Source organism: Ambystoma mexicanum, chromosome 4q (genome assembly GCF_040938575.1).
Source record: "Ambystoma mexicanum isolate Mex_15411 chromosome 4q, UKY_AmexF1_1, whole genome shotgun sequence".
NCBI classification, from domain to species: domain Eukaryota; kingdom Metazoa; phylum Chordata; class Amphibia; order Caudata; family Ambystomatidae; genus Ambystoma; species Ambystoma mexicanum.
The window spans coordinates 856,846,795-856,868,009 of record NC_090928.1 but is presented as its reverse complement, the minus strand read 5'-3'; the positions used below and the strand labels follow the sequence as shown (position 1 = coordinate 856,868,009).

The window sequence follows — 21,215 nt, the reverse complement described above, 5'->3', positions numbered from 1 at the left end:
CAAAGGAATACCATAAATCATATCCAAGAGTGGGAGAAAAAGAGACTCACTCTTGACAGGAGGAAAAAACAAACTCCAGAAATCCAGCAAAGCTGCTGGGGGACTCACTAGGTTAGGAAATTTAGCCTAAAGAGAGAATTCTCCCTAACAAGACCCATCGATTTCGACCTACTAAAGAAAGTCATGTCAGCTACAGCAGTGGTCTGCTATTTATGGCACGAAAACATCATGTTCAAGGCATGCTTTGCGTTAGCCTAAAGAGAGAAGTCTCCCTAACAAGACCCATCGATTTCGACCTACTAAAGAAAGTCATGTCAGCTACAGCAGTGGTCTGCTATTTATGGCACGAAAACATCATGTTCAAGGCATGCTTTGCGTTAGCCTTCTTCGGGGCACTACGGGTCAGCGAACTGGTGGCCAGAGCAAAGGGAGACCACAACCACAGGGCCCTTCTGGTGGGAGATGTGTCGATCAGGGATGAGACATTGCATGTTACTGTAAGGGTATCCAAGACAGACCAAGGTGCTAAAGGTTGCGTGCTGGCGTTGGCCAAACTAGGCCAGGAGGCCTTCTGCCCTGTGGCGACCATGGCAGCATAACTAGCGGCCAGGGGTGGAGGGTCTGGCTGCTTGTTAACACACAAGGATGGAGCGCCGCCCCTCACGCAGTTTCAATTCAGAAGGGTGTTAGCCGCAACCCTGGCAAAAGCCGGCGCCGACCCGGCCAAATTCTCCACACATTCATTCCGCATAGGTGCAGCGACAACAGCAAGCAGGGAGGGACTAGGGGACGACATGGTCAAAAAGATTGGGAGATGGGACTCGGATAAATTCAAACTTTACGTCAGATAGCTCAAAGCTAGAGGCTCGGGGGGGATGCAGGACAAAGGGTCAGGGGCACCTTGGAACCTACCTTGTATGATTCAAAACAACCTCTTCTGTCTTCACAGAAGCCACCCGGCTATGGGTCGTGGGACATTCTTTTGTGTCCAGAGCGGCAGACAGAGCGAGGACTGCTTTTAGGGATGGCAACCCTCCAAAACACCCAGATTAGTTGGATTGCAAAGGCGGACCTACAGAGCAACCAGCTATGGGGCACATTGGAACAAGCGGCTCAACAGCACCCTTCACCCAATATTTTGTTCTTCCACATTGGGGGTAACGACTTTGTGGCAAAAGGAAGAAGGGATCTGACAGAACTTTTGAGATCGCTCCTCAAGTGGATTGGGGGAGGCCTTCCGGGGCACCGAAATCATGTGGTCCGAAATGATCCCCAGGCAAGAATGGAGGGGCGCATTGCGCCACGGGGCAATAGAGGCGGCAAGGAGAAAGGCAAACTCTAGAGGGGGGTTTCTTGAAAAGCAGAGGAATGGGATGTGTCTGCCATCCACTCATCACCTTAAAAGTACCTGGTTATTTCGGGGGGGGGGGGCAGGACACACCTGTCTGATGTATTTACCGCACTCATGACCATGGAATGGAGGGACGCCTTCACAAATGCAGGTTGCACCTAAGGTGGCTTGCAGGCAATGGCCTGGGGGACAGGGGGTTTGAACACCCCCCCACCAAGGTGTGCGATTGAGCGAGGATGAGCAGCAAGCAGAAGTGTCAGAAAGGGAGCGACCCGCTCAGGCTGGGGGAACTCTCTGCCGCTGGCAGCCAGCAGAGAGTCTTGGAGGAGTCACAGGTCGATCCCTTTAGCAAAGCACTGGCAGGCCCATATGGGAATGCTCAGCCAACAGCTTAGATCCTACACGCCCAAGAGTAACAGACTCAGGGGAGGCCCTGGGGAAAAAAGGGGAGAGTTCTAGGGGGCTTGGAAGCCAATTCCAACTCCAAACAAAAGTCAACAAGGGAAGTGGGGGGGGGCAAGATGAAAGCATGGTGGCACAGGTATGGTTGCCGAGGGTGAGGCTGGGGCAAGGGGTCGCACCCCGAAAAATTTCACGCAGGGCACTGGCATACCTGAGACCAGCACTGCCAATGCAGATTCCGCACTATTCGCTTTGCCGGCAAAAATTTCGCTCAGCCCTAGTAATAAGTGCTTTGCTTGCCGAAAAACCAGGGCCTCGTGAATGACATCACAGACTATTTCTAATTCACTAATAATTCCCTGTACGCTTAAGTGGCCAAAACCGTGGGAACACCACACGTCATTGTTCTTTTGGGAAATCCCTGCCCAAAACGGAGACATTTTATAGCGAGGTGGCTGGTGACCAATAGTTTCTTCCGGGAATGGGTGCCGCAGCAGACTGAGGACTCAGGTAAGACGTTCTATGAACAGCATAAACGGATGCACTCCTTGTTTGGGACACGGCCGAAAAAACCAACAACCCGGCTCCTCCCCGTGACTCAGACCCGAGTTTCGTTCAGGTAACTGCGAACGTCATCTCCCGAAGCCGATATATAACCCCCTGGGCTGAGCGGTCTTTGTCTTCTCTGCAGTGGTTGGAAGTTACGGCAGGTGGTACCAGGGCGCGGCCTGTGCTTTCACCTCCCCCCACCTTGAAAGCAGGAACCTGCTGGGCCAGTTTCGCTTGGGAGCTAGGAAGGGCAGAAGCTTCGTCCGCGCCGCAGTGCCGCAGCTGCCTCAACACAGGCCCGGTCGTTCCCGCGCCCTCCAGATTCACGATGATGCAGGCCGGTGTCTTGTTGGTTTTGTTACTGGTTGCTGCAGTCTCCGCGCAACAGGGTAAGTACTTCGCATGGCGTGTGACGCTGTGGGAGCTAAAACTGCCTAAGTTGCTCATTTTAACGACGCTTCCTTTGTGGAGTTTTCCCCGGCTCCTGTGGCGCTCCCGATCACCGTGGTCGCGCCCGCCCCTATCCTGGAATGACTAACCTGTGGGCAGCATGAGGCGACGGACGCCCGGCCCTCCCGTGTCCCGTCTGCAAGATGGCGCCCGAGCCCTGAAGGGCGACACCGCCGCCACTTGTCTGAAGATGAGGGGTCAAGAACAATAGTTTCACCGCTTTAATCCTACGCTGGCTGCCCCTGTTGTCGGTAACATTTCGCCGCCCTCTGGCCCACAATTGGAGTACTTTTGAGTTTGTCGTCGATGTGAAAGGGTTCTGGGCTCACTGAGACCCATTGAGTTTGCGAGTGGGGTTGAAGAAAGCGCCCGAGCAATTAAATGTGTCGGCGTCCTATGCCACCCTGTGGAGTCACAGTTGACGCAACTATTCGCCCACCTTGTACGGTGTTTTTTTTGTAGCGATACGAAAGCGGTAGTTTAGGAAACGCAAAGGTTGCGCTTTTGCCTGGTTTCATTTAGCTGTCGGGTTTCTTCAGTCGCCCCTAATGCCCTCTTCCTTGAAAAGGTGTGTGGTAGGACTTGTGACTGGGTGTGGCTCAACCGCTGCGGAACTGCTGCACTATCCTAGTGAACACGCAGGGCACAACCCGTGGAGGTGGGCAGATATCTCGCTGACGTCTGGTTTATATTGTTTAGTTGCTCCTATGTTTTGAAGGCGGTTGTGCTCTTCCTATGTAATTGGGCCGATGGTGCGAACAAACTGCCCAATATAGCTGAGCGATAGATCACACCCGGGAAGTCGTAAACCAGCAGTCTGGTTTAGACTAGCTGCACGGTCGCACTGTGTGATCTTGTTCGAGGTTAGATTGTTTGGGTCAGATAAACCAAATGCTTCACTTTGGTCTGCACGATGATGACTTGGCAATCGAAAACTGATGTTCAGCGTCGCAAGGTTATGCCACCTGGGATCAGTAAGCGAAGGTTAAAATGTCTAATTACATTTCAGAAATGGCGAAGATCTTGAACGGTCGATCCCATAGAACTTGTTTCATGGCCGTTGTCTTATATTGAGAAAGTATGCCGCTGTTGATACTTGAACCTTTTTTTTCGCAGTGGTCTAAAGGGTGTGGTTGCACGGCTGGTGGCCTGCCTTTTAGTCGTGAGGATTGAAGTTCCATTCCATAATTTTCTTGTACTGCTTCATAAGCAGTAAGCAGAATACAGGACGTATTTCCCTTCTAAGTGCCAAAGCATTTCAGGGGGGGCTGGGGAGGGGGAAAGAGATTTGTGTGGTGCCCTTGGGCACATCTCGCCGTGAAGTGTGCATATTAGTGGGGGGGGGGGTCGTGCTAACACGCTCAGTGGACATTCTAATTTACTTTGTAGGCCTAGCTCCATAGGAATATGCTGGTGTCCCGTTAACCCTCTTCCCAGTCTCGCTACGGATCCTCATGATGGGATTTTTTTCCCGGCCGCTGCCTGGCTGGCTCTTCCGTTCTTTCCGGCAGTCTGGGTTTGGATGGCTGACCCTGCGCCTTCCTGAGGTCAGCCGATTGACCAGCCTGGTCGGTCTTTATTTAGCACCTTGCTTTTTTACACCCCCCATGTTGATCAGTGATGGGTGTACTTTACATGCTTCGTTTTATTCTTAAAAGGGCTTGTGGATGACTCGTCCTTTTCAGTTCAATTGGTGCTGGTATAATCCTTTACATGTGGAATGCTTCATAAAGTACTAGAAGAGAGGACGTGGAGATAATGCTCTGATTTACGTACCAGAAATATTAATTACGACTAGTCCTGCGCTTCCTCGTCAGTGTGGCCAGCCATTTTAATATTGTCAGGTTATTTTGTGTAAAGTAAGATTGTTGGATTAGTAAAACGCTTTATAGCTGGGGGTGGTGTGGGGTTTTCCAAACGTCATTGTTCGTAGTTTCTTGTGGGTTCCTGGGATCTGTTTTTGGGGAGGGCACGATTCAAAGGCGTTGGGTGGATATGTAATTCGTCATGCTGCTGTCAACTGAATGATCTTTGAACTGTTTGAGCAAAGTTCCTACCATGCTATGATGGGAAGGAGTGGCCTAATAGCAGTTTCAGATGCATGATTGGCCTAGTTAATAATGAATGGTTGCCCATTGGGTGTTTGCCCTTGTGATGGATTCAGGGCACCTGCTGTAGAACGGCACAAGGCCTGGTTGTGAAGTTCTGAGAGCCAGCAAAACGTGATGAGCTGTGGGGTGAAGTTTGTTTCTTTTCAGTCCCAGCACAAACCTGGCTGTCTGATTTTAGACTAGTCAGTCCTTTAATATTCTAGAGTCCAGGTAGACAGTTGGTGTAGCCCAAATATTTAGCAGAACCGTATATAATTCCTGAACAATTTTACCCTTTGCCTACATGTTCATGTGCAATTGATGCAAGAAATGCCAGCCCATACTAGTCTCGAACATGCATACTAAGCTCTGCTGTACTTTTGTGGTGTGCTGGAATCCCAAAAAGGTCAACCACAAAGTGTGCATCCTATCCGCTATCAAAATCCCCATGCCTTCCGTAACTAGTTTGAAATGTTAACTCACATGGTACCTGGCCAGGTAGGCATGGCCAGCCGAAAATGGGCTCTTTAACACACAGTAAAGACTTGGCTCCAAGCCTCCTCCTGGACTGGTGAGGCAGCCATCTTTCCGCACTGAGATTTGTGTAAGCGTACCCACTTTCCACATTTAGGTTCACCAAAACCACCCCCCTTCGCCCTCCCACTTATCTCTTGTGCTGCATTACCCTCGTAGGCACCAGTAACATCCCGGATCCATCAATAGCCACCATGGAAAGGGAGAATGGACTACATCCTGGTCATGGCAACCATCTTTGTGGTTTTTATCTCGAGCTGGGAAACGGCGTACTGGTGTTTCTTAACTTGAGATAGTACCCTGGTACAACATGGGCTTCTAACTGCCGCCCTAGAGCATTACCTCACCAGTAATCCCACCATCTTGGGATATATTGCTTAAATAGAACAGTTCTGCGCTATAAGCATTCCAAATTGTATTGAACTGCATTTTACATTTTCCCATCCTTAAAGTCCGTGGCTTCATTTAAATACAAAGTAAAATATATGGTTGTGCAATGGCAGTGAAATCAATTATGCTTGGGTAGTTTTTTTTTTTTTTTTTGGGCAACCATGAAATTTGTAATGTACTACACAATCTGTAACTGATTGCTTGATAGCAGGGTCGAGTCATTGTTTTCTATTATACTGATTTAACCAGTGATGGACAGCCTTCAAAGATTGCAGTACTGTCGCATTGTTTTGCGGATTTAAATACCTTTTCATTGATCCAACAATTTTCCTCGCCACATCCATACGATTTCAAGTAGTTTCAACAGCCCCACACTATTGCATAAAGTACTAACACTGCTTCCCACTTATGCACATACATTCACATGTCAAGCTGTGTATGGTCCTGCCTTCGCACCACTCTAAAGACGTCAGTTTTTACACTTTCATCTCTGTAATATTTCCTTTGCATTCACATCAGTCCGCATTGATATCAGTCACCCTGATTTGTATTAGGTGCGACTATTTTTTTCAGTTTTCTTTAATTGCTTTTTGTTTTGCAAACAATTTGCATTGATCACTGTTGGGGGTGAAACGTTGAGTGACTGATTTGGTATTATGCTGGAGGCCAACAGATGTTGGCCAATTAAATAATGCATGCATCAACCTTTCATGGCATGGCTTGGTCACCCCACCAGGAGTCACACATTTTTATTACGTTTTTGCTTTTACCACATGCATGGGCTTGAATCGGGTCAATATGACGACCAATCCAAATGTGTCCAATAGTAAACATGGTTTAACTGTAAAAGATGTTTGGCTGATACTAGTTTAGTTGTGTTCCTCATTACATCCAGAGTTTTTTGCTACAATGTGCTGTATTAAGCCAACCCTGTCCAATGCAATGCACATTTGCATTCGTGAGCAGTCTTATTTTCGAAAAATGTTTGCTACTTGTGTTTTTTTGTTACTGGGTGATTAAACGGATAATTTTTTCATTCTCCCCAGAATGCACCTGTGATTCATATGGCTATGATGGCCTTGTATCATGTACTGGTACACCACCAAACTGCACTTGTCACTTTCAACTGGGACCAGATACCCCTGTGGTAAACTGTAAGAAATGTAAGTAGACTCCTAGCTTCCAACTGCTGTTTGGATAATTGAAACCATTTAACGAACGTTTTTGTTGTATGGTGCTGCCAAGACTAGGCGGGAATGGATCTTACTGTGAAAGTTCAAAATTTCAGAGCTAAATGAGCTTTACGTTGCAAACATTGGTAAGCATGCTTAATCTGGTGTCTGGACACTGGGTATTGTGCACACGGGAGCAATTTGCGTCGGAGATGGTGCACACCTTTGTGTACAGTAAAACTTCTATGTTCTAAATCACTGCACCATCGTAAACGAGTGGGTGGGTTTCTATGCCATCCGTTTGCCTGGGGAGTAAAAGGCTGTTATGTGAAGCTAACTGTACTCTGATGGATAACAAATTGAGGTTTGTAACCTTTGGCTCCTGTTTCAAAGGAATCGGTGGAAGGGGTGCTGTTGACCATCGACTAGTCTATGGGCAGCATTCTTTCTCCTTGGTTTGCTGCTTTACTGAATTTCAGTTAATCACTTCCAGATTGTTGCCAGCAAACCTGCCCCAAGCTAAAGCTGTCATGCAGGGCATTGTTAGTTGAATATCCCTTAGCAATAATTTGGGTACCCAGTCTAAACATACTTTATGGCTACATTGATTTCTGTATTTACAGTGCAGTAAGATTGACCAGTACTGCACCAAAATGTACAAGCCTATTGGAGCTTGCCAAGTGTAACAGAAGCACTGGCTGTACCAGGTGCAGTCGATGGCCAACTGCCAAGTGCCAGTTGGGGGCAAGCAGTGCAAGTGTTCAGAGACAAGTTTTGTCTAACCACCTAGATGCAATACTGCTTTCCTTTTTAAAAAGCTGTGGAATCTGTATGCAGGAATTGCCACTTGTTTTCAGAGATGCTTGATATAGCTTTTAATCCTTTAAAGTAGACTTCACCCGCAAGCCGTGCACTCCAGTGTCAAGCTGGACACCTAATGGATCCTGTGAACTTAATTTAGTAGAAGATAAAGTCCACAATACTGCATGTTTCCTCATTAGATTAGTGGATTTTCTACTAAGGTTTCTTGTTTTTAGGCAGAATTTCTAGACTATGGGCAGCGTGTTAATTTGGTATAGTAAGTCTATTAACCACTGTTTATTGAAAAGGCAGTTGGTTGTGTCAGTTTACGAGACTGCCTTCCTTAATTTGCTCATGCTGCTGGGTTTAATACAAACGGCACTGACGCAGGCATCATTTTCCTCACCATTCTAGCAGCAATGCGTCTAGTCCTATTCTTAACCCACCAACCCACCTTCCCAGCTATATGGTCTGTCTAGAGTATAATTCGTACAAATGCAGTTTAACGGTGTTTGGGGTTGTGGGTTCTTTTTAGACAAACTTGGTACAGGTTTGTCTGATTCGATTATCTGGGCCTACAAACTGCATTGTCACTGGCTGGGCAGATCTTTGAGCTAGCACATTCACTCTAATACAGGGGTTAAAACATGCGGCTCCAGATGTTTTGAACTGTTGCTCCCATGATCCTTCACCCATCTTTATGCTGGCTATGGGCTGATGGTATTTGTATGCCAAAACATCTGGGGAGCCACAGGTTGCAGTTCCCTGCCAGAATGTGTTCACCTTAATAGGATTAACAGCTGGCCACAAAGCCAGAGAACGCTTAACACAATCTTAACTTGCTTGTTGTAGTAGTTAACTGCTGTCCATGGGCACTCCAGGTAAACGCTGTTTATACCGGTTTGGCTTATTAAAATTTGACCAATGCTCCCAATACAGCAATGTACGTGGCTAATGCGTTTGACCCTTTCTCAAGACTTTTTTTTTGTGGAAAAGCCCAAAAGAATATCTGCATTGCAAGAATAGTCACTTTGTGAATTGACAAGCTTCCCATTAAGTGAGCTCGAATTACACACCTGGGTACTTGTGCCACATCCCCAGCTATGGTGACATTGGCTCAAAACCATATTAAACCCTGGCTGTCCTGATTTTGGTATTCTTGGGCAGATTGGATATGCAAGTGCCTCCCATTGAGTGCAGTATGTTGGCTATAACACCTTATCCATAGTTGAGATTCTGTTTTATTTTTTTAGTACTACCCAAATGTCTGCTGATGAAAAAAGAATCCATTGGAAAAAAGGCTGGTCGAAGACCAAAACACGACTTCCTTGTAGTGGACAACGATGGCCTCTACAATCCCGATTGTGAAGCTGATGGTATCTTTAAAGCAAGACAGTGTAATGGCACAGACACCTGCTGGTGTGTAAACAGTGCTGGAGTGAGAAGAACTGATAAAATGGACAAATCTGACAAAAATCTTAAGTGTGACCGACTTGTCAGGACCTTGTAAGTTTACTTCTTTTGCATATTTGTTGATGCTAGGATTTGCTTTCTGTGCTTGCCTCCATTTGTTCGCTCTATTTGGGGCATATACACTGATATATTAGAGCATACAATGGATTGCTGAACAGGTTACTTAACCCAGTACCTAGATTGATTTTAAAACTGGGTGGTGTCTTGTATGTTGTGGGAAAAATTATACTGAGACTTGTAGTATGAATGTTTGATCTGAGGCCTTATTGTCCAGGCCCATTACTGGTGGTTTACTTTCTTTTTTTCTGCCCCTCGCAGCTGGGTCGTTGTACAAATGAAATTAAATGGATCTGCACCTGAGAATGACGTTGCAGAAGCTGCTTTTAAGGAGTAAGTAACTTGATAGATAGTTGGCCAAGCTTTGCCTGCACTTATATTGTGGCTGTTTTGCAACAGGAAGCTTCCTCGTCGATCTTTACTGCACTGTTTTAGGTGCATATTTTAGTCAATCTGTCCAATGAAATCTTCAGCTCCAGATCAGTGCCGGGTTTTACATCCAATGGTTTTAATTTGCCCTCCCCAAACTACCGGATTGATGCCATGATGGTCCTATGCTCCAGCAGTCTGCATTTTCTCCATCCCAAGCCATTGCCCCTTGTGTGTATCTGTTTAGTTGGTGGAAAAAGGACACTGCCACCTGGACGTAGTACTTTACATTTGTTCCATGTAGTAATATCTCTTCCCAGCGATATTATAAATATGGGAATATTATTGCCCGATACATGACAGTGTATAGTTATTTCATCACTTGCTATGGGGAAGTTTGCTTTAGTGTGCTAAAAGGAAGGTTCCCACAGCAGCATAGATCACTTTTCAAACTCCCAAAGTTGGATTTGCCTGCCAAACTGAACAGGTGTGGGGGCCTGTATGCTTAAATTGAGCACATATCCAGCCCCCTAATAGGAGGGCACCTGGCTGGGTGCAGAGTCCGACTGCCTTCCATTTTATTAAGTATATAGGCCAAGTTACTTTTAAGTATACTCTTTATCTCAATTGTGGCATTGAATCTAAATCCAGTAGGTTTCTACTTTTCTCACACCTACCTTTTACACAGCCCGACGCAGATCTTTGGAATGAGTGGAAACCAATCCCTAAACACTGCTCTTTTGCAACAATTTATATTTACACCGAACTAGTTTTTGTCTGACATTTTAACCAGCTGGTTTCTTTATACTGAATCTGCTTTTTTGCTTTTGCCAGTGCCCTTGCAAAGACTATCGTGGACCGTTACAAATTGCCTGCAAAGCACATTTCACTTGAGGTAAGGCCATACAATTTCCCTGTATTGTCAGTTTAAAGCTCTGCATCAAATCTCTTCTCCCACATTATTGGAGAAAACTAACCACACAATTCCAGGTCTGATCACAAACGGTGATGACATTACCTCCAGACAGCATACAAACCAACAACCCTTCCCTGTAGGACTACTTGGCTGGACCAATAGAACCTGTATTTGTATAACGTTTGTGTGCTACATGGGAACCTGGCCTTATAAGGTGGCCTGCATGTTTGATGTCGGCCCCCTGAACACTGATGCATTGGTTGAATGTGAGATTCTCTTGTCGAAGCTAGCTGACAAGAGGATTACCTTTTTTTAAAATGCTTAATTGCTAAAGCTTGGGCCAGTTGCAGAACTGCTTTACTGTTTCACTCCTGCAACTTTTAGACAAAGTAGGCTTACACCAAAGCAGTAAATGGGACGACTTATTCCTCCATGTTTGCAAATATAACACTTGGTTTCAACTAACCAAAATATTGGTGGCTGTCACTTGATATTGTCATGCTTCTAATGTGGTCTCATTTTAGTTTGTTAAACCTACTGAACCTGTGCGAACATTTGATTAATGACCCAATTTAGAATTCTATAGGTCATGGTATGCACTTAAATGAAGCAGCAGCAGGGTTACCTATGCAACACCAAACCACGGATCAGTGATGGCTGAGAACCTGAAGCATTTACAAGTTATCATAACTAACTTCATATCAAATGCTATAAGAATGATATAAGCGCAATAACAAGCCATATTACTTTGACATGGCTGACTAATTTCAGATTGTAGTTTATGTACCTTGCACCAACCAAGCCATAATGTGTCTTCCTTTGCAGTTGGAAGGAACTTACGTCTATGTTGATCTGAAGCAAAATAAATCTGAGATGGCACCAACTGATCCAGACATTGCTGATGTAGCCTATTACATTGAAAAAGATGTAAGTGTGCCATAGGGTGTGCTGTAATTAGCCTAAAATGAAAACTTCGAATCTTGTTGGCTTAGTGTTACCTTTAGGGTTTACCCACCAACTTTCCATAGTGGGGCTTCAATGCAAACTTAAAGCAGTACAAATGTAGGTGGATACAGACCAGGAGGAGCCAAGGTGTCGAGTATAGCTCGTTGTTTGAAATACAAGATCTAGCCTAGTCTGTGTGGGGACTGATTCTTTTGGTTTTGGAATGTAGTGGTGTACCATGTAACTCCTAAGAAGAAAACCGAGGATCCATTTTAATCTAGGACATTACCTGCATCAGAAGTGGAGATGAGTACGCGAGTGTTGGCCAGTGGGGTAACCTAGAGGAAAGCTGTAGCTTCTCACCCCTTGTATACCACCTGATTACATAATGTTTCTTTGGGCAAACTTGAGACGCTTGATGCCTTTCTTTCTCTCCTATAGATCAAAGGTATTTCTCTGCTACCACCTGAAAGCCAATTCGACATAGTTGTCAACGGAAAATCAGTCGGAGTAAAAGAGCCATTGATTTCTTACATTGATTCAGAGCGCCCACAATTGTCCATGAAGCATCTGAGTGGTGGTGTCATTGCTGTCGTTGTGGTCGTTCTGTTGGCCATTGTGGCTGGCATTGTGGTATTGGTAAGTTAGCCTCTTAATGTTAGTAATGTAAACTTGCTCTTGGTACACTTGGGATCTTGTACAATCCCTCATGTAATCTTGTGTTTAACAATTTCTTAATTTTAAATGTCCTTACCGTACTAAGGTTTTTACAGTGACTGAATTTGTGGTAGGATTTTAGAGTACTAATGCGAGCAATATGAAGACCTAAAAATCCAGGGTGCTTAAGGAATTGCTATCCTTGGTGAGCTGTACTGGGTGGTCATTTCCGTGCTCAACTTTGTATGTTTCTCCCCCCCCCCCCCCTGCACCCCAACACAAACATCACTTATTAAAGGGGTTATCAAAGGCCCTATGAAGATAACATTTGCAGGATATTGCATGCACTGCTCTGGGTGTCTGAACCCTCCTAGCTACACCTGTGTAACTACACTGTTCTGCTTGTATGGTGCTTCATATTGAACACCCATTGCCAGGAGACTACGGTACTTTTGCTTCCGTTTTGGTTAAAGCCCCCCACAGGCTTTTGGTAATTAAGTCCTGCAGTATAACCACTGAAGAAGTTCTTTCTGCCTTTCATTTTGCTGTAAAATTAACTAACATGAAGACCTGTTTGTTTATCCTTTCACTCCTGATAAATGGTGGGCTGCTTTAGAAAGTCTTTGGCTGAAACCCTAGTTCTCAGGCCGACACATTTAATTTTATTAAAGCATTGTTCTATGCACAAGTGTTCAGATTCACTTCTAGCTTTCTGTCTTGTATATAATCCACAGCTTTCACCCTGATTTTTAATATGCAATGACCCTTTTTGTGCAACTCGAAAGACCTTGCTTAATAATTTATGTTCACTTTATGGTCTACCACACATTTTATTTAGTTTCAAACCATGGCTATATTGCTTGTTGCAAGCTGTCCTTTTTTTGTGCACACATGGTCTACCATTCTTTTGACCAGTCTACAAAATGTATTGGATATTGCATGCAATTTTGCTTAGGGCTTAGTTTGTGGTTTGAACACTGCAGTAAAAGGACACTGATCGATCTAGTAGGGCTTTAGTTGGAGTGATTGCCTGCTGGGTCTGTTTTGCTACTTGTCTGGAGGGATGGTTTTAACATGCAATTTGTCACCTTGTCTTGTGTAAACCTTAGATGAGTTACCTAGCACATTCATGCAGAAGCTGGGTTGGCACCCAGTTTGAATTACTAGTTTTAAAACTAGGTGTTCCTCTGAATCCCATTTTACACCTTGGTCATGCCAGGTGTTTCAAGGTGTGACAAAGGGGTCTGGGGGCGCAGAGGGAGGACAAAACCACAATCTTTGTCATTCAGATCATGGAAGTGCAGGGAAGAGGGAGGGGAAGTGCCGAGAGGGGTGTGGGCGAGAGAAGTGCAGGTAATTTGAAGTGCAGCCAATGGGTGGCTCATAGTACAGAGCGAAGGGGACTGTAGGGTTGCAGATACAGACCACGTACTGGGGAGTAAAGGGGCCGTGAAGGGTGCAACTGGACATGCAGGGACCTGGGCCCAAGTTCAGAGGGTGACAGTGCATGGAGCATTCAGGACATCCGCATGGGAAAGTAAAAAAAAAAGCAGAAGCGAAGAAGTTGCTTCCGGAACTGGAGGCAGTTCTGAAGTTTAGTGAGGCTGTTCAGTGAGGCACCAGCCGAAGATCGGGGGTCTGCCCCAGCTCTCTGCTTGGAAAAGTGGCTGACCCTCAGTTGTAGATGAATGAGTGGAGAGATTGAGAAGGGAGATGGGTTAGGAAGAGAGTTGGAGGTAGTGCAAGCACAGGCCATAGAAAGCCTTGTGGGAGGCAATGCAGAGGGTCTTAAATGTGATCCTTGCTGCCACTGGTAGCCAATGAAGAGATTTTGGTGCTGGAGATGCGATCCCTGGGCTTGAGGCGAAGTTGCAGTTCTGTTCTGGATCAGTTGTAGAAGAGAATAGGCAGGAATATTTAAAGAAACTGTTGCTGTAGTCCAGCCTAGAGAGGACCAGAGCCCTGGAAACAATGAGGTTCTGGGGTAAATTGAGGAAAGGAAGAATACCTCTGAAGCAGTGCAGCTGATAGTCTTGACTTAAAGATGTGAGGAGAGAAGGAATGGGTGGAGTCGAAGATGACCTCTAGGTTCTTGGCCTCACAGGTAGGAGCAGGGCCCCCAGTGGGCAGAGGAAAGGCAGGAGCTTGTTTCATGGAGGATCTTGTACTGGCATTAAGGCAGAGATCATTGGCGGCACACCAATCCTGAATTGTGGCCTGATAGTCTGGAATGAAAGCAGAAGGGGTAGAGGGGAGCCTGGAGAGCTGGGAGTCATCTGCATAACACCAAGTTGGAGCAGAGAGCACTGATGCGGTGGGCAATGGGTGCCAGGTATTAACAGCCAGAGGGAAAGGTTGGACCCCTGGGGAACACCACAGGTAGAGAGCAGAGACCCCCATTGGACCCAAAGGGTTGATCAGTGAGAAAGGTCAGCCAGGCCATGGCCTGATCAGAAGGTTATCGGGGGCAATTGAGCAGGATGGCTTGGTTGACTTTATCAAAAGCAGAAGATGGAGGACAGCAGGAAGGTTAGTCAAGGTTAGAGCAGGTCTTCACAGATGTTCAGAAGAGTAGTGCTTCTGTCTGCTCTGAAGCCTGACTGGTGGTCATGCAGACAACCAACAGATTCAGTGTTCAGATTAAGCCCGAAGATGGCCAGATTTTCCAAGAGTTTGCCCAGGAAAGGAATGATGGAGATCGTGTGATAGTTGGCCGGAGAGGAAGGATTGTGAGAGGGCATCTTTAGGAGGAAGTGCTGGGGGGTTCCGATGGCAAGAGTTTGCAGAAATCAGCCAAGGCTGGAGCAAGGGTGTTGATGTGGTCCTTGATGGTGCTAGATGACAGGGCATCCCATAACATACAATGATAAGATGCGGTTTAAGAGTTTACTTTTAACATTGGAATACTGAACTTTTAAAATTCCCCAACCCCCCCTCAAACCTCATGTGCCATGAATATTTTAAATTGGCAGCAAGCTGCCTTCCTTAGTAGATTTTGCACCTTGTAAATAAATGCTAGAACTTAAAGGACTGGTCAGTCCTTGGTATGCTTTGTGGCTGCAAACAAATTAATTGTAATGTTTTATGTTCGTAATTTGCCTTAAATTACGATTTTAACTATGTACTTGTGTGCACTTTACTGCAGGTTCTTACTAGAAGAAAGCGGGGACAGTATCAGAAAGCTGAGGTATGAGCAAATGCGGGACCTTAACCTGCTCCTTAATTGTACATTTCATATTCTACAGCACACTTGATTCTGAACTACCTTTTTATAACCTTGCTTATCTGCTTGCTTTTGTAGGTGAAGGAGATGGGCGAAATGCAGCTGACTTCGTAACCTGCATGTCATGCTTTATTGGGACTGCGTAGCAAAATTCAGACTAGGGTTTTGACCACACGTGACAAACTTGCTTCACCATTCACAGTAGTTGGTCATGACTTTTGTGAAGTTTGTTTTTACCGCCACCATTTTTTTACCAGGGTACTTCCATTAAACACATTCGCATGTAAACATGTGTAAGCTATATTTGGTCTTAAATGATACACATTAGATAATTTGCACAAGTGATTGTTTCTGTTTTAAGATGTTTGTACATATTTTACAGTTGAACTTTTGTATGTGAACTATTCAATAAACTTGTTTTTTGATTTTTCTTTTTCCTTTTCCTATACAACAAATGCAAGCAGCTGAAATGGCGCTTTGGTAGTAAATATTGGTTACCTTGAACACTTAACCCTTGCATTGCATCCCTTTGTCCCCATACTGTATGCTTTTGGTAATTTCTTTGCTAATGCCAAGACCTTGACATGGCTTGTTCACTCATGCTTGGTAACTGGGACACTTCTGCACCATTGATTAAATAACCATATTAATAATTAGGAATCAGGGGTGATCTCTTCTGTGCTAACCATTGCTTGGGTGAGCTGGAATGTGAAGCACATACATTTGATGGTATACATACATGCTATTCGAAAGACAGCTATACCGTAGTTTCAATTGATCTTCACCCATATTGAACTGCCCCATATATTGCATGAAGAACAGTTGTAGTCTGTTGAGCACACAATATTGTTCCTAAATATATGCCATGTAATGAGGCTTGGGTTGTATTGGCTTGTGAACCAATCACAGCACTATAGCTCCTAGGCATTGATTTTTGCATGTGTCATCTGCCTTGTATGCTCGGAGGACGCTGCTGCCTGAACAGTCTTCTCCTGTCCCTCTTCCCTTCCTACCAAGTAGTTTGAAGCAGGGATTTTTATATAGTTGTGGCTTGCTGTTGAGTCACTGGATTTGGATCATGGCTTCATCCCCATCGGTCCCTTTTTCCATAATGGGGATGCTCCAAAGCCGCCTTCATTCGTTGTCAGCAGTTTTGGTCAGTGCATGCTGTTCTACATTCTGCACGAACACACTGTAGCTTATGCTTTCCTCCTATGCAAAAACACACTGCAGCTCTGCAGACTTCTATAAACCTTGAGGCCTAACCCAAGGGAAAAAACATTTTCATTGCTAACGTTACCTGGGCCCTGTAATCTCCATCACACTTTATTTTTAATCGTCCCATTCTGCATTTTGTTGCACAGAACATGTAATTACTATATTTAGCCTGCATGGATCCTTGACAGACAGCTGGTGAGTCAGTTTGTGTGCTGCCAGTGCTAGCCATAGTAACGAACCCCGTGTAAGCGCCTGTGTTCAGTTTTCAGAATTCCCACAGGCCACATACTAAGATTTCACAATGCCTAGGATCTGACATTACAAATCTGTCCAGCTAATAGTTACTGCCCCTTATATTTTAACAATGACTGCCTTCTTCAGTGCCTGCCCATGTCTGATTATATTTGCATTAGAGCCTTCCCAGTGCCCCTCCTCCCCATGTCATTATAGCACCTTCAAGAGGTCTTGCCTAACTCAGTGCTTGGGGGGGGGGGGGGAGCCGCTGCTTCCTAACTTTATTACGTACTCCTTTGGCAACAGATCCAGCATGTAGCGGTTCTGCATCATGAGTCTCCGCACAGATCTCTACTTTGATGGCGGCGGTGAACCCATTATCTATCATTTGGCAAGCTGGACTAGCTGCCATCTGAATATTTTACCTACTTGGCATTAGCAGCTGCTTGTACCCCAGGGGACAAAAAAGATCTCTGCAGAGCTAAAAAGTCGATACTCTGGTATTCCTCGGAGCAGTGCGGCAGAGTCTTGATATGTACTTGGATCTCTTCTTTCTGCTCAGCTGTCCATTTATCTGGCAGCATACGAAATTCTTGTGTAATCTGCAAGTCTGTTTCTTGGGGCTGTTGGGCACCTTGACGGGCAATTTTTCCCTTCTGGTGTTCCGGGATTACTAGTTGTACTGGGTGCAGGGTGGCCTGTTAACACTTGCCCATCCAGGATGATGGGAGGTGCAGGTAGGCTTGTCAGCCACAAACCCAGTAGTAATCCATCGTTGCTGCTGTACCTCTTCGTCATATCCGGCAACACGTGTGGTTGCACTGTTTGTGCCAACAGAAACTGTTCCTTCATTGCTAAAACAAAGTTATAGTCCATGTCTCTATGTATTCTCAATGGCTTCTCCATTGTTGCAATCCATGTCAGCCGTGTGATTTATTATTGGGACCATATTTGCACAGTCTCTACTTGGGCTATTTTACTTTGCTGTACCCAATCAGTCCATCTGCCAGTCACGTCACTGTGATGCCTGTTAGGCAAAGTTTGAATGCCCTCCTCTATAAACCCTGTACATTTATTTTAGGGCTACTTTTGATTCCGTTAATGGAGAAATTATGGCAAAAACTTAAAGGGATGATCTAGTAAAAATTTTTATTTAAAAAATAGATGGGCCACATAAAAAAAAATACTAGCATCCTCCGTTTTAAAACTTCCTATGTAAAATTTTGAGCTATTCAAGCTCAAAATTCGAAAAAGCAAGCACTCCTGTGCTGGCTTTTGCGGCACTAGTGAAGGAAAAGCCAGCCAGCTGTAGTAAACCAAGTCTACCGCTGGGTGGCTTTCCCTTCATTAGTGCCGGGACTCGGAGGACGCGGACCGGAGACCAGAGCAGGAAAGCTGCAGCTGAATCTCGGTAAGTGCTATTTATTTTTTGTAACAGGATCAAAGTGGGATCTCCATTTGGGGAGCACGACAACTTTATGTACAATGCTTTGCCCCATGGTAATTTATGGATTAGAATCCTTGGTGAATATGAATCTTGACTGGCTACAGGTATTGGAGGCACCTTTTGGGCCTTGCTCAGTGTATTCCTATGTCCATTTTAAGATTAGAACTGGGTATTTCTTCTCTGAAGGCTATGGTGCTCCAGGAGCGAGCGGAATTGTACATTAAAATCCAAAATAATCCCACTAATCCCCTTTTGATGACCCCAAGGGAAGATATGGGGAAAAATAGCCCGTCCAAGCTCAAGATGGACATGAAAGCACTGTTTAAACAGATTTGTTGGTCTCCTGTGTGGGGACAAGATAATTAATTTGTTTTCTACATAACGCTTTGTTCATATGGGATTGGCAAACAACCATGTACATTTAGCAACTTTAAAACCTATAAGTTTGTAACATTTGTACTTTATACTTATAAAAAGGCTCAAATGTACCTGGATCTCTGCCCATGCCCTGCTCTTAGGTGCTTTGTGCCGCTGATGCGCATTAATAATTTACCTACATTGAACTGGTGCATATGGTGACCAAAGCAAAAAAATGATGTAGGATCTGTGAACTGTACTGAGCTGGAAATGTCGAGACCTGTACTCGATGCCCGCAGATGAGTATTGGTCATATAAAAAATATTGGAAAATGTGTACTCTTTTGAACATTGAAGTAAGTTTTGTTATCAATGCTTGAATATGTTGAACTCCAGACTGCATTTAGCTCTTGAGTATGGAGGGAAGCCGAAAAAATATTTATCAAAGGGCAAGTAGAGTCGGGCTTGGTCAGTCCTGCTTCGTGGGAGTCCAGAGGATCTTCAAAAGCTTTAGGCCAGCTTGCAAGCAACGCACACATCTGGTGTCCCTCTCCTGGCTCGACGGTTTCCTGCAGCACTCTGAGGAAATGAAACCAGCTCTGAGATGGGTGTCTAGGTGGCTGGCTTGGGAGTTGATTGGTCCCACCAACTCAAAGGGAGAAGTCATCCTTGCAGGGATTGTCGATGCAAACTTGGCAATTCGGACCTGCAGCATGGCTTCACTGGGCAAACCGACAGTGCAAGAGTTGCAGCAGCTGTCCTCTTCAAGCTCTTCTTGGTTCCTTTGTCGACTCTGCTTTCCACGCCAAGACTCTCCTTTATTCAGTTCTCTCCCTTCATTCCAGCCTAGATGCCACTCACCCAGCAGGGTGGCTGTCCTTCCTGTAGATCCAGCCAATCACCAGAGTGCATTTGGCTCTCGTAGGAGACTAAGCAAAGGGAGTTTCGGGCACCTGCTTACCCCAGACACGGGTTTCACTCCTGAAGTCCGCCAAAGGCAAATGAACAAAGACGAGGCCTGGTTTGACGCGCAGAGAAACTCATAAGGACCTTTCCCCAAAGAAATGGTTGAAAAAATGGGACCCGTTTTAACAAAGGAGGTTCAGGCAGCATCTTGAAAAACATGGCTTGCGCGATTTAACGTTACAGAAGCTGCGAAACAGTTCGCAGTCAGGGTAAATCATGGTAGTTCATTGTAAAACCACTGCCACCAGCCATTCTGAGAGGAAAGGGTAACATTTGACTGTTAGATGATTGGGTGTGCTGCGTCTAGCATTTTATAGGACTAAGTGATTTCACACACCTGCTCTGGGAAACAGTAGTTGAACCCAGAGAAGGTAGCTAAACCTTGGAAAATCTGAGTTCCCTGTGGCACTGCACTGGAGGTGCTGTGACACACTTGTAAAAGATGATGCCTTTGGAGTTGGTTAGACTCCATAACCAAAATGAAATTGTAGGGAATTGGCACATTTTTGAGAATTCTCCGTAAGACTCGCTTCCCCCCCCCCCCCGCCCCCCCCCTGCTGCAAACCTCCCCCCCCCCACTCCCGGACTAAGGGACAGGATCCACCCTTGGATGAATATCCTTACTCCAGTCGGTCATACTTCCTGGAGAGACATCAGCATTTTGGTGATTACACCCTGACCTCTATTCAATGGTAAAATCAACCCTCTGTAGGCTGATTGACCATTTTAACAATTAAGGGTTCTCCCCCTTCATCTGTATTAACCATCTCAAGGGTTGGTGGTCTGTTTGAATCACAAGTAGATCCATACAAGTGTGGTCTAAACCCTTTTCAAACACCACAATGGCAAAACATTCACGTGCTATGGTTGCCCACCTTGTTTCAGGTTTCTTCCGCTTCCTGCTGATGAAGCAGATTGCGTGTTCCCTGCCCTTCTCATCAGCTGACCCAGAACTGCACCTATACCTGTATTGGAAGAATGCCTGTACAATAAAGGATTGGCTGTAGTCAGGAGCTCTTAAGACTGGAGCTTGACAAAGGGCTTTCTTAGTGCACTCCTCATTCCACATGACCTTGTGGAATTTGGGTGAGGAGATCACATTTAAGGGAGAAGCTATGGTCCCATAGTTCTCTATTTAGTTACTATAGTACCCTGTGAGACCTAGGGAGGCTCACTTGGGTTTGAGTAGTAGGGGTGGCCCAGTCTTGTACAGATTGTACCTTGCTAGGCAATGGCCTTATTTCACTTCCTCCCTTATGTCCAAGGTAGACCACTTTACTCTGACCAAATTGACATTTATTTGCCTTTATGGTCAGATTGGCCTGCTGAAAAGCCTGCAATACATATCCTAAGTGGTCAATCTGCTCTTCCCAAGGAGGGTTGAACACTGCCATGTCTAAGTATGTCGTGCAGAAGTCCTGCATCCCATTCAGAACATGATTCACCATCCTTTGGAATGTAGCAGGTCCATATTGTAATCCAAAAGGCATAACATTAAATTGGTGGAGGCCTGCTGGGGTCGAAAATGCAGCTTTTTCCTTGGCATGGTATGTTGGAGCTATTTGCCAATAGCCTGAGTCAAACGTACTGAGTTACTTGGCTGAACCAAGTTTGT

The 21,215-nt window shown here is 45.3% G+C and overlaps 1 protein-coding gene across 1 annotated transcript; it reads left to right on the top strand.

The window, feature by feature from the left end:
- The first annotated feature begins 2,266 nt into the window (after positions 1-2,266).
- On the top strand, positions 2,267-15,809 carry EPCAM (epithelial cell adhesion molecule). Its single transcript, XM_069608419.1, has 9 exons — positions 2,267-2,691; positions 6,813-6,929; positions 8,993-9,245; positions 9,531-9,602; positions 10,473-10,533; positions 11,380-11,481; positions 11,941-12,138; positions 15,302-15,343; positions 15,458-15,809. The coding sequence occupies exons 1-9, from the start codon at positions 2,631-2,633 to the stop codon at positions 15,491-15,493; spliced, it is 942 nt and encodes a 313-aa protein (XP_069464520.1). The 5' UTR covers positions 2,267-2,630; the 3' UTR covers positions 15,494-15,809.
- Positions 15,810-21,215: the final 5,406 nt, after the last annotated feature.